At 41.3% G+C, this 12,043-nt stretch overlaps 2 protein-coding genes across 3 annotated transcripts; one reads left to right on the top strand and one right to left on the bottom strand.

The window, feature by feature from the left end:
* Positions 1 to 5,841: 5,841 nt before the first annotated feature.
* Positions 5,842 to 8,435, top strand: LOC105686026 (solute carrier family 35 member E1 homolog). The gene is made up of 3 exons (XM_012400569.3): positions 5,842 to 6,316; positions 7,025 to 7,233; positions 7,358 to 8,435. Exons 1-3 carry the CDS (start codon positions 5,983 to 5,985, stop codon positions 7,865 to 7,867), a joined length of 1,053 nt encoding a protein of 350 aa, XP_012255992.2. The 5' UTR covers positions 5,842 to 5,982; the 3' UTR covers positions 7,868 to 8,435.
* LOC105686024 (glutamate receptor-interacting protein 2) lies at positions 8,391 to 10,762 on the bottom strand. Of its 2 annotated transcripts, none has more exons than XM_012400562.3 (5): positions 10,233 to 10,762; positions 9,616 to 10,136; positions 9,224 to 9,543; positions 8,906 to 9,118; positions 8,391 to 8,834 (listed from the first exon to the last, which is right to left on the bottom strand). In XM_012400562.3, exons 1-5 carry the CDS (start codon positions 10,750 to 10,752, stop codon positions 8,513 to 8,515), a joined length of 1,896 nt encoding a protein of 631 aa, XP_012255985.2. In that variant the 5' UTR covers positions 10,753 to 10,762; the 3' UTR covers positions 8,391 to 8,512. The 2 variants fall into 2 exon arrangements, with proteins under 2 accessions (XP_012255985.2, XP_048509797.1); XM_048653840.1 differs by having other exon boundaries at positions 8,578 to 8,733.
* Between the last annotated feature and the right edge of the window lie 1,281 nt (positions 10,763 to 12,043).

The following is a 12,043-nucleotide window of genomic DNA, read 5'->3' on the forward strand; positions in this document are numbered from 1 at the left end:
CACTTCGTCGAACTCATCGTCGACCTGTGCATAGTAGGTGCTTCTTCTCTGATCGTCGTAGGTCTTTACACACTTTCCAAGGTATTCGACGACATGCACTTCGCGTACAACGCCGAGCCGGTCATGTTCCTAAAATTCGTTTCTTACCTCTCCCCGGTCATCGTGATATTCGTATGGACGGGATTCTCGACGATAACGTCGGAGTGGCGGGAAGATCCTCTGTTCGTTAACAACCACTGGGTAGGAATTTTCGTCGCTTGCACGGTGTGTGTCTTGCTCCTTCCGATTCCTGGATTCGCCATCTACATGTACGTGGTGAGTTTGACGAGTAGACAACTCTCCGCTATGCTCCAACCGACCGAAAGCTGGGGGCCTCAGGAGCCGGACGTTAAACGTGCGAGGCTCACTTTCAATCCACGTTACGAGCTGCAGTACAAATCGAAAAAACCGTGCGCTCACAATTGCCTTCTGAACAATTTACGGATCAAGATCGAAGTCGAGAAAAGAGACTTGCAGCGGAGAGAGTTTTTTCTCAACGTTGTACGGGATATGAATTACGTGGAGTGGGACGACATCGCGGACTGGAGGTGTCGCGGTGAAATTGTCAGTAAAACTCGCGTTCAACGGTGGTCCGGTGATTTTGAAAAACACCCGATTACGGCGTCGGATAATAGCGAGAATGTCAAAGCGTCGTCCTCGACGATGGTCGACGCAAACTGGAGAGACACGAACAAGAGGCCTTACCCCGACGAAGAAACGATCGCTGACGACGATCACGCTATGAAATATGACGTCGACTTTGGATATCAGAAGGATGGAGAAGAAAGAGAAAACCGCGACGTCGAATCCAGACCCGAAAATAGCGCCAAGCCCGACGTTATTATTCCAGCCGATGTGAATTCACGTCACACGCCGATTAGAAGAGTTCGTTTGTTGGACGGACATCACGTTGCGGATCGGCCGTTGAAATCGCCGAGGTATGGGAGATACCATCCAACGTGTTGCAGTCCGGAACGAAGGAGGACCAGAAAAGAAATTGCTCCGATTGAACCGGTAAACAACGAACTGTTCTTCAAAAATTTTGTTTCTCATCTATTTGACTTACACACCTGTAACCATGGATCTGTAACATTTCGAACAGGCTGCGTCGATCGACAGAAGAAGAAAGGGGCATCCTAATTCCGAATCATCTCAAACAAAGAAAGGATGGAAGCGTGTCCAGAAATTATTAGGGTCTGGACTACCTTGGAAGAAAAAGACCACCAAAATTAGAAATAGATGCGTGAAAACGAGCTGTGATGATCGGCCAACAAATCGTGCAAATTTAAAAAAATCACAGCGCTCCGGTTCGTCTTCCGAAGCATCGGATGTTTCGAGTGAATCCGAAAAATGGCCGTGACGATCGTATGGGTCAATTTTCCATCGACTCGTTGTCTGAGGGTGAATGTAACGATAGCGTTCTCCGCTGTTTTCTGCAAGAGAAACAATCATATTTCACACAACATGAAAAATTACCAGTAGAAGCGTTAACTGCCCTCGGTACGAGTTATCAAAGTTTTTTTCCTCTCACTTTCCTCGCTCTATCTCCCTGCCTTCTTTATTTTTCTCTACTTTGTTCTCAGATTGAGGGGCGAAGAAACGTTAGTTGGGGGTAGAAAGTATTGGTGTACGTATACGTAAGTCTGTAATAATTATATAGGTTGAATCTTGCCGAGGGTGGTGGAGGATTGAAATGGGGAGTAAGGTACGAACTTATAAAAGAAGTTTGAAGCCCCGGCGGCTGCGAGTACGGTGAGGCGTCGCGCGGCACGTCATTCTGAGAACAAGGAATTAAATTTTTATATCTTTTGCTGATAGTTAGAACGATAGAACACCCAGCTTCTTCTCTCCGAGATTTTTCCTCCTTCTCACTCGGCATCGGTAATACACACACAGTTACTCGCCTCAAAAATAAGACGAAGTTAGGAGTGAATGCAATTTTTTTTTCTTACACCTTCTTCAACCCCAATATTTTCTCTATTTTCGACTCCTCCAGGTATCCTTGCCATCGTATTTGATTGTCACCACCGTCCTTTTGTGCACTCGGATAGCTGTAATATAGTTATACGTAAATTGACGGTTTGCAGATTTTGGCGATAGGGACCAAAAATAGCCCATCAAACGCACATCGCTGCAGGATGGCGTAACGGAGCTGATCCTGGGGAGATCGTAAACGTGCGGCCCTGACGGGAAAATACGTCGATATATTTATATAGTGCAGCAGCAACGGCGAACGGTGTAAAAAAAAAAGAAAGAGTAAAAATCCGAAAAGAGTAGAAGAGAAGAATAATGGATAGAGAAAGTCATAAACTGCGCAATCCCTCGTAAAATTTACTTTATCTCAACCGCTCCCTCACCCCTTTCGAAAACCGTTATCCCTGAGCGATCATTCCTACAACTAAGCCGGCGATTCACGCGGTGAATAATTGTCGAAATCAAAGATTTATTCAAAAATTGTTCGAATACCGTTTCTCGACTAAGTCGACCAACTGGTTAATTTTTAGCCACGGGTTATTATACTCCGCAGTTACACCGAAGGCTGGTTCAATCTGGTTCTAAATACATTCTATACCGTATACGAAGTTGGTTTGATAAATTTCAGCGGGTATGTTTCAGGAGAGGGACGAAGAATTTGCGAGAGAGGTCGGAAGGAATGGAAAGGGGACAAGCTAGCATCAGATAGCTTTGGTCTTAATATCCCTCACAGTCAGCCCTCTCTTCACCCTTCGACTGTCGTACCCAACACACTCCTATACGTACGTCTATATCTATCCACTAGCTATCTGTATATATACGTTATTTCAGACTATACGAGCTTTCCTATCCTCCCTACGACCTCCCTTATACGTACACAATCCTCCATACCATACATAGGTACGTATGTATACGTCGCACGCAGTCCTTCCTTGCATCCTATCTGATCATCCAACCCTCCACACCTACTCACACACACGGCTCTAACCAAGAACGTTACGAGACAGCTCGGGTGAAAGTTTTCCTTCGATTGCTGCTCCCGGTATACCCGCGCGGAGCTGTTTCGTTTCACTGAATTTTGTAGGATATATAACTTTGGCGCGTGGAAAAATTCGACCGAGTGGTTATACCATACGTGTGCAGCTGAGTCCGCGATCGGCCGACTGAAGAAATCATTTTCCCTTGTTAATTTCTTCGATTCCAAATGTGCGGATATTATAGGTGGATGTTATATAATGTGCAGGGAGAAAAGAAAATAAGAAAAAAATTGAAGATTTGCTATACATGAAGTTTTTTTCAGCGGATGTGTTCTTGCGACGGGTGTGGGCGAAAATGCATAAAAGGGCCGAAGCTTAGGCAGAGGCGAGATGAAGGCTGCATTGTAACTGGTACGATATCGGTAAGCAGAAATCAGTAGTTGAATGGACGGCGCCAGTCGACCACTTGCAGCTACCGCCGAGTTCTCAAACTCCTTAGCATTTATGCTTGGAATCGCGTCTGTGTCTACCCAAAGGGACTACCAAGAACTCGAGCTAACTTCATTAAAATATTACCATCAACACCAACCGACACCCATCCCTCATTGTTTTACGAAGAGTTTCGCAAACGCCACAAAGTCAAACGATAAAATATTCATTGTTAAAGAAATGAGAGAAGAATATAATCCAGCTGTAATGTTGTTTGCGACTTTAATTGCACCAATGAAAAAATGATACGACGCATGACAAACAATTCCGTTGGATGATTTTAAATGCATCGCTGCGGTATAAACTGTTTGTATACCTATACATGCGGTTTATACCGCGGGAATGAAGTGTAGATTTTTACATGGAATATTTTCCACGACTTGTGACGTTTGATATACGACTGGGATGTGACAGTTGTATTTCATAGTAACAAAGTGGGGACCACGCACGATGTACGAGGAAGTTGCTTTGGTTTTTGCCGCTGGAGTAATTGAGCTTGGCTCGTCTGCCCCCGACTAAATGAGCTAGAAGGCGCCTTATTACATCGTACGCGCAGCCTGAAACTCACAAATTATAAATGTATAGTAATATAAGTACGTATATTCGCGATGTGAAGTAGGTATGCCGAATTTCGAACATCGTTCGCAAGATTATCAAATCAGGAGATAATATGATCCGCTCTACGACGAAGATCTTTTCTATGATGACATTGTAGGTGGATGTTCATATTCCTTCCGTTTACTTCATTTTTCTCTTATTAAGTTTTATTTATTTTTTTTATCTTCAGTACCTACATGGTAGAGGCTGTCTCATAACATCTGGTAGGTTATTCAAAAAGCAACCCTGTGCTATGCGGGGATAGGATATCTCGGTCCATTAAAATAGATGAAATATAAACCGCCGCGTAACTCGACGGATGGAAACAAACAACGATTATTGGTGCGCAAACTACGCGCATCCCCTGTACAGTACGATATTATGATGATTATCATTATTTCTATACGTTTGTATTTATTAAGGCCGGTTAAAGCCGATGCTAGGAATTACAAACCTGGGTAAACGCAACCCTTTTATGGCGGTAGTAATGAGTTCCAGACTTTGATTTTTTTATTCGCTTCAGCCGCTATTCGTAGACCGTAATAATAACGGTGCTGTAGCACCATAGAAACTCAGATTCTTATCTCACCTCATATTGTTCAAACGACAAACCGTGCTACAGAGTCTCGCATACTCATTGTTAAATAAAATACCTTCAACAATTATTTACCGATACAAAGAATTTTTTATACAAAATCATTAGAATAAAATATTTCAACAATTATTTGCAATTTCTGTTTTTAAGTGATATTGAAAGAAATGAATTCCTAGTGTGGGGTCATTGCAACATAACACCACTTAAACGTAATTAACTTTACATGGTGAGTTTTCGCGACAGACGAGGAAGTGCGGCTTGGAATGAGTTTATCTGATACGCGGGTCTCCATGAATGTATCAAAGGAGATTTGATGCAAACTTCATCTCTGTGTATTCGTACGTTCAATTTAACTTGATAAATGAAATGCATTCACGAATGTATGAAGTTTTTACACGCAACTCTACTCTGCACTACCTAACTGGAAAAAAAAAAAACCCAACAGAAAATCCTTAAAAAGTTCATCAATTCGTGTCTGAATATACGTATGATCTCGCGTATGATGAATAAATGCACGCTCTTGATTTTAATTATTTGCACCGGCTGCAACCGGATTGCAACGAATCGTTCTCAATTCAATAGTATTCATCATCTCGCAGTATACGCGCGGCACGCGATCAATGTATAATTTACCAGTAATTATTATTCAAGTCACATTGAATACTTGATGTTCCAGTAGCTACATATCGCTTCGGTAACGACCCATAATTCAATCGACGTTATATTATCTTATTATCAGATTGAGGCACCGCTTCGAATTGATATGACGAGGCGTTACCTCCAGAATCGCAGCGTACCAAAAATTCATCCCCTATCCAGTGCAGCTGTGATTTGTACCGGAAACTCTTGGAAAATATTTTATACATAGATCAGAAGAAATGTATTGCATAGTAAAATGGGAACATCCAATCTAGCATTGATTGATTATTTTTTTATAGTTTAAACAAAAATTAAATAATCATTCATCGCGCTATTTTCGGCTAAATTAGTTCATAAAAATGACGCAGGTGGCACCGCCATACAGAAAAATTAATAGTGCGCCCTGAGTCGCACCCTAAAGGATTGTTAATAACAATAGTCAAAAAAAATCAAGATGTCGCTACCGTATGGTAAAGCTTAGTAGCTCCATCGGGTAGTATAGCCACGAAGTCAAGATTTATTGGGGAAAGGCAATGGCGATTACAAAGCGCCGCTATCTGGAGCACTGCAATAAGACGTCCGGCTCTTTATGCGGTTTAGTAATTTGGAAATTTCGGGGACTCGCGGCTGGCCGTCCACGTCGCGCTGTTGAGGCGGGTAGAGGACAGAGGCATGGTGATGGCTGATAGACGGGACAGCCGTGAGGTTTTAACGATATTATTCCTCTGTATTTTGTGGTATGTGGTGTCAAGCAGCAATAATGTGATCGGGAAAATGCTGCTTTCCGAGTTTCCGTTCCCGATGACGGTTACCATGGTACAGTTGACCTCAATAACGATTTACTCTGGACCATTCTTCAATTTATGGGGTGTCCGAAAATACGCGAATGACATACCATGGCGCTATTATTTCCGACTCATCGTACCCTTGGCGCTCGGAAAATTCTTCGCTTCTGTTTTCGGTCACGTCAGTATATGGAAAGTTCCAGTCTCCTATGCACACACTGGTACGAAATAGAAAACTACTAATTTATTTCATAAATAATCATTCAATCATCAATCCCACTGAGTGTCATCATCAATGAGCTCTACTTTAACTAAATAGTAGAATCACGATTCGAATCATCGCTGTACGAGCACGTGAATTTGAATACTCCATGTATGTTTTCCTTGTTTCTTTTCTTTCTGTTCACGTGCTGTACTGACAGCTGTTATTTTTACTCGAATAATACTCGCAAATGAACACAGATTGTGAACCTGTGCATGTGTCAACAGGCAAAATCTGGATCACGTTTATTTAAACAAAAAATGTAAATTCAAATAGTCCTGTGATGATAATGGAATATTATCTGGTAAAGATAGCAACGAATAAAAATATCCATACTGTACATCAGTTGGCACAGCTCGAGCCTGAACTTGGCACAAATTCCAACAAGCGCATTATATTCCAAATTTCTTCTAGTTTCCATGTTACTATGTTTAATGAACATTGAACGCTATCTCTCTTCCCTTGCCAAAACATATGGAACTCATGAATGAAGAGTTTATTATAATTTGTTCTATTTTATATATTAGAATGTCATTGATACTGTCAAATGCATCTAATTGATAATTTTGTGCAAATCATTATTAAATCTTCACATAGTTTATTCACTTATCATCTAATTGCATTGATAGTGAGGCGAAATATTTATGAAAATTTGGCTCTGTCCCAGTGAAGGCTACAATGCCCTTCTTTACGGTGGTCCTTTCAAGGATAATTCTCCGGGAAAAACAGACAGCAAAGGTCTATTTCAGCCTGGTGCCAATCATTGGAGGAGTAGCCATTGCGACTCTCACCGAACTAAGCTTTGACATGACAGGACTGCTCAGTGCACTGATCTCCACAATGGGTTTCTCGTTGCAAAATATCTTCTCAAAAAAGGTGAGATTCCTAAAATCTAACAATTTCAGCAATTTCTTCTCCCGCATATTTGTACTGGACTTCTGAGTCCTAGAAAATGCATTCTCATTTCTACATAATGTGCAACTTTATTTCATCTCTTCAGGTGCTACACGACACAGGAATTCACCACTTGAGACTCTTACACATACTTGGAAGACTGGCTTTATTCATGTTTTTGCCAGTGTGGTTGATTTATGACTTCAGAAGCTTATTGCACAATCCCGTGACGGGCTCTAATGTAGAAGTCAGTTCCAAAGTTTTGATGCTTTTATTTACAGATGGTATTCTGAACTGGCTTCAAAATATCATTGCGTTTTCAGTATTATCAATCGTGACACCACTTACTTATGCAGTAGCTAGTGCCAGCAAAAGAATATTCGTGATTGCAGTAAGTCTTTTTGTGCTCGGCAATCCTGTGACAGGATTAAACATTTTAGGAATGACAATGGCCATATTGGGTGTGCTCTGTTATAACAAAGCAAAATACGATCAGAGGCAATTGTTGAAAAAAGAGACGTTACTACCAAAATACACTTTTCCAGTCCAAAATGGAAATACCCCATTCATGGTGAATGGTTGGGCAAATGATAAGCATCAATTGCATGCAGTTTAGTTAGAAACAATTATACCTGATACATGCCGAGATGGTTTGTTTCAATGACTTCTCGTCTTTAGGCACAATTCAAAACTAGCCCATCGATAATTTCCTGCCGTGATCCTTATTTTTTTTTTCTCCATAAATATCTGCGATTATTTTTGATCTGGAAGCCATTATATTTAGACGAAGCTGTTAGCTAATTTATTTTTTAATCCGAATTTATACTTCATCTATACATAAATAATTTATTTATTAATACATATACCAATTTGTTGACTGTGGCTAAAAATCAATATGAGATATATTGATTTCAACTTCATGTCCACACATGAGTATGGTAGGTCAATTATTTCTTGGGCACATCGTGTCGCTGCAAAGTTTTCTTTTCAGCACTTAGTACTCTGAAGTGTTTGAAGTAAATTTTTTAAATTTTATTTCAATAGATAACTTTTATTGAATGTACAGTTAAATAAGAGAGAATGTTGCACTTGTGAGTATGGACGGAGTGCAGGAGAAGGTGATCTAGCTCAAAGCAGTCTGTAATATATATTTTTATAAATAAACGCTCGTGTACAAAAATAGATTAATTAAATGTTTGGTTCGTTTGCACCCTACCTGTTACGATAAATTAAAAAAAAATTTTTTGTTTCGATTCAGTGTCTATAGTGTTTTTGTGATATTTTGTGGAGAAAGGGGTCTCGCAACTGTGAGATCCAAACGAGGTCCAGCAGCAGCAATCAATGGAACAGCCAGACAACAGTCGCAGTCTTCTGTACTTGCTTCGTTAACCCGTAGAATACGGTCGAACGGTCTTAAAATACCGTCGCACGGCCCACCAGGCCGCAGCCTGTTGATATAGACACCACGTTCATACAAACCATCTGAAACGGAGAATCCAAAATCCTCGTACACAGGGTCTTTATGAAGGCAAACATGAACTATTTGCTGAGATCTATTTTCAGTGCCATTTCTCCCAGGGGATCTAGAATTCACATTCATTTAATCAGGTTTCTCTGCTTGCTGTTCGCATGAAGAGAAAAAATTATTTCTCACCCTGGATATGGTGGCATAGATAAATCCAGTTGACCACTGTCTACTGAAGCCGTTTCCCAGAGCCGTAGGAGTTCTGGGCCAGGACCGACACCTTCACCGACATCCCCCCATGAGTCTACGGCACTGTCAACACTGGGAAGGCTCTCTCGAGCGGATCTGAGATTGCCTCCTGTATACTGAGGCTGCACCGTATCATTTCCTATACTCGACTCCCTGAGAAATTCGTTTTTGTTCGAGTCTAATTATTTGCTATTTAATTTACCACTGTTTTTATTAGGCAATAATTAGATGAATGCAATAATTAAATGAATCAGATACCTTGTATCTGTAGCTGTGTCTGGCTTTCTAATTGTGAGAGCTACCACGGAACTTCCAGGTCTGTGTAATAATTGAGCAGCTTGTCGCAGGTCTCCTGGATCTAACTTTTGGCCATCGATTGCTAAAAGTCTATCACCAGGTGCCAGACTCCCTGTTCGATGAGCTAGCGATCCTCGACGAACTTCGGCTATAGCTAAATCTTCATTTACCGTCAGTCCTAAATCGGGCTGCCCACCCAGTGGTCTCGCTACTCTTACTGTGAAAACCCCAGAGCTGGGAACCACAGCTCCTCCAACTTTGTATTCTGTTACCAGCTCGACCTAATTGTAAAAAACGTTCTGTCAATCAAATGGACTACTACAGAAAAATATTCTTCTATCAAATCCATTTACCTGAGAAGCTTCGAGAAGAGCTGCAACTTCTGTGGGCTGTAAGTCTCGTAGTATTCTTCGATTAATGGCAAGAACCTTGTCCCCAGGTAAAAGAACGCCACTTCGCTCCGCAGGACCTCCAGCTTCTAATAAATCTACAATGTATGTGAGGCGGTCTTCTGCTGGTCTTAAAGATAACCCAAGACCTCTATGATCAGGTCTTAGCACCGCAGTTAAACTTTCTTTAGTATATAAAGTCTGAGAAGAACTTTGTTGAGCTTGCGGTTGGGCTCTTCTCTTTACTGTCCTAGATGATGCGCTAGGTGGTCTGGGTAGAATTTGAAGCCTAGCTATCCGGCAATTTTCTGCAACATTACGGAGCAATTTGGCCGCTGAAACTGCATCTTGAACCGGCATTTCATCTACTGCCAATAAACGATCACCTGGCTGAAGAGCTCCACATCGATCAGCAGTGCTAGCTGGCCTCAAACTTTCGATACACACCCCATTAGGAGTCTCTCTGACAGTTAGGCCAAGTTCTCCTGAACGACAATTACAAAAGTAAATATATCATTAATACATCTGACAATAGTACCTGAGGCTACCAGTGATTAAATTATTCAAAAGCAAAGAATCACCAGAGAATCCACGCTCAAGCTGGACGAGAAGTGGTCCGGAAGTGGCGGCTCGAGCTTCTTCCATATTAGCAACATCATACTCTATAGTCAGTGAAGCAACCAGAGCATCAGAGCTTCGTCTCAAAGCTCTTTGTGCCTCTGCTAACGTCAAACCCCTGAGCTCGGTCTCATCAACTGCCAGTAGGCGATCACCTGGTCTTACTCTACCTTCTCTCGCAGCAGGCCCATCTGCTCGAACTCCCGTCACGACTAAAGCTCTGGCAACTCCGCCTCGTAATGTAACTCCTAAGCTACCTCCTTCTCGCTCAACCCTGACTTGAGCTACCTTAGATGATACGCTGGAAGGGAGTGGGCTCGATCCTTCACTTTCATCGAGAACCAGGAAGTTACTGGGATAGAATTGCTGCTGACCAATTTCCTCTGGACGTGTAGATTCAGAGCTTGCTGAAGTCGCAACACTTCCAGGCCTTGCTCGACTTTTGTGCGAGCGCATGGTTGCTAATCTTAATGAACTGAACATTTTTGAGTTATGAAGACAATATTCCGATAACTCTTATGTCGAATCGATCATTTTTTTCTAAGGATAACACACCGCTATCAAACTCTCATAAAGATGCATGCATAACTTTTTATTTTGTACACTGATTTATATATTATTTTGTATGTTTGTTATTATTTTTTTAGGTCACTAATTTAATAATTGTTTTTAAATAATCTGTTTTAAAATTAGATTTCTTATAAAAATATGTACACATGGATACGTTGTATCAAAATATCCTATACAAAAATTAACGTTGAAAAAAACAATTCACGCGGGATAACAACTTAAGTTTGAGCTGATGATTTTTGTAAAATAATGGAGATTATTCACTCCAAGAACGTTCTTGCAAGGCAAAACTCCTTAGAACTGAGCAGAGGAGTGTAACAACTTGAGATGAGTTCAAAAATAGCATCAATAGGGCCGCACCTACGGCAGACATGAGATTTCTATTTATAATCCAACACCCTCGCTTTCACACTCAGGATACCGCGTTGCACTGCGGCCCTGCAGGCGCCCCGCAGTCGCCCTGCAATCGTAGTAGCGTGAAATAAGTCTGTACTTCTCGTTATCCTCTGATCCAACTCTTAACGACATTTGATGAAGAACACAGGCATTCTTTACCGTATTACCATGTGTTAACCATTGCAATTACTTCATTCAGTATCGTGAGTTCTTAATTTTGTGTAGTAAAAAATTTCTTCCTATTCTTGCAACTGTAATATTATTACTATGAGTACCATAATTTTACAACTAATTCCTCAAATGGTACCGATAAAATAGTAGACGTAAAATTCGCATCGTTCAAAAACTTAGTATATCTTATTTACTTTCTCGAGCCAAAAATTTTCGTCAACATCCGACCTCGGCTACGGTATCGTAACAAGTGTTGCGTTCATGTAGGATATCTTACAGCCATCAAGTACCGTTGGTTGTGGGAAGCACATGGAGGAAAGGTAATGGAAATCTATGCTCAGCATGAACGTATACTGGATAAACCGATTTCGTTCGGATTTGGTGTGACTCAGGCACAGAGTGATCTACTAGAATGAGATCCAAACTGCGTTAGCGAATTGCTACTTCCTTGGAAATCTAAAGTTAGCACAGCTCCGAGAGAAGCCAAAGGGGCAGAGGGAGGAAGAGAGTCTTTTCACTGGGAAAACACTCAAAACTTTATCTATCGTGGCCATAATAATAAGATACTTCTGAAGTATTAATAACTCGAACACGGAGCACGTGATGAGCTCGAGACGAAAAGACGATCACATATATA

Source organism: Athalia rosae, chromosome 1 (assembly GCF_917208135.1).
Source record: "Athalia rosae chromosome 1, iyAthRosa1.1, whole genome shotgun sequence".
Taxonomy (NCBI): domain Eukaryota; kingdom Metazoa; phylum Arthropoda; class Insecta; order Hymenoptera; family Athaliidae; genus Athalia; species Athalia rosae.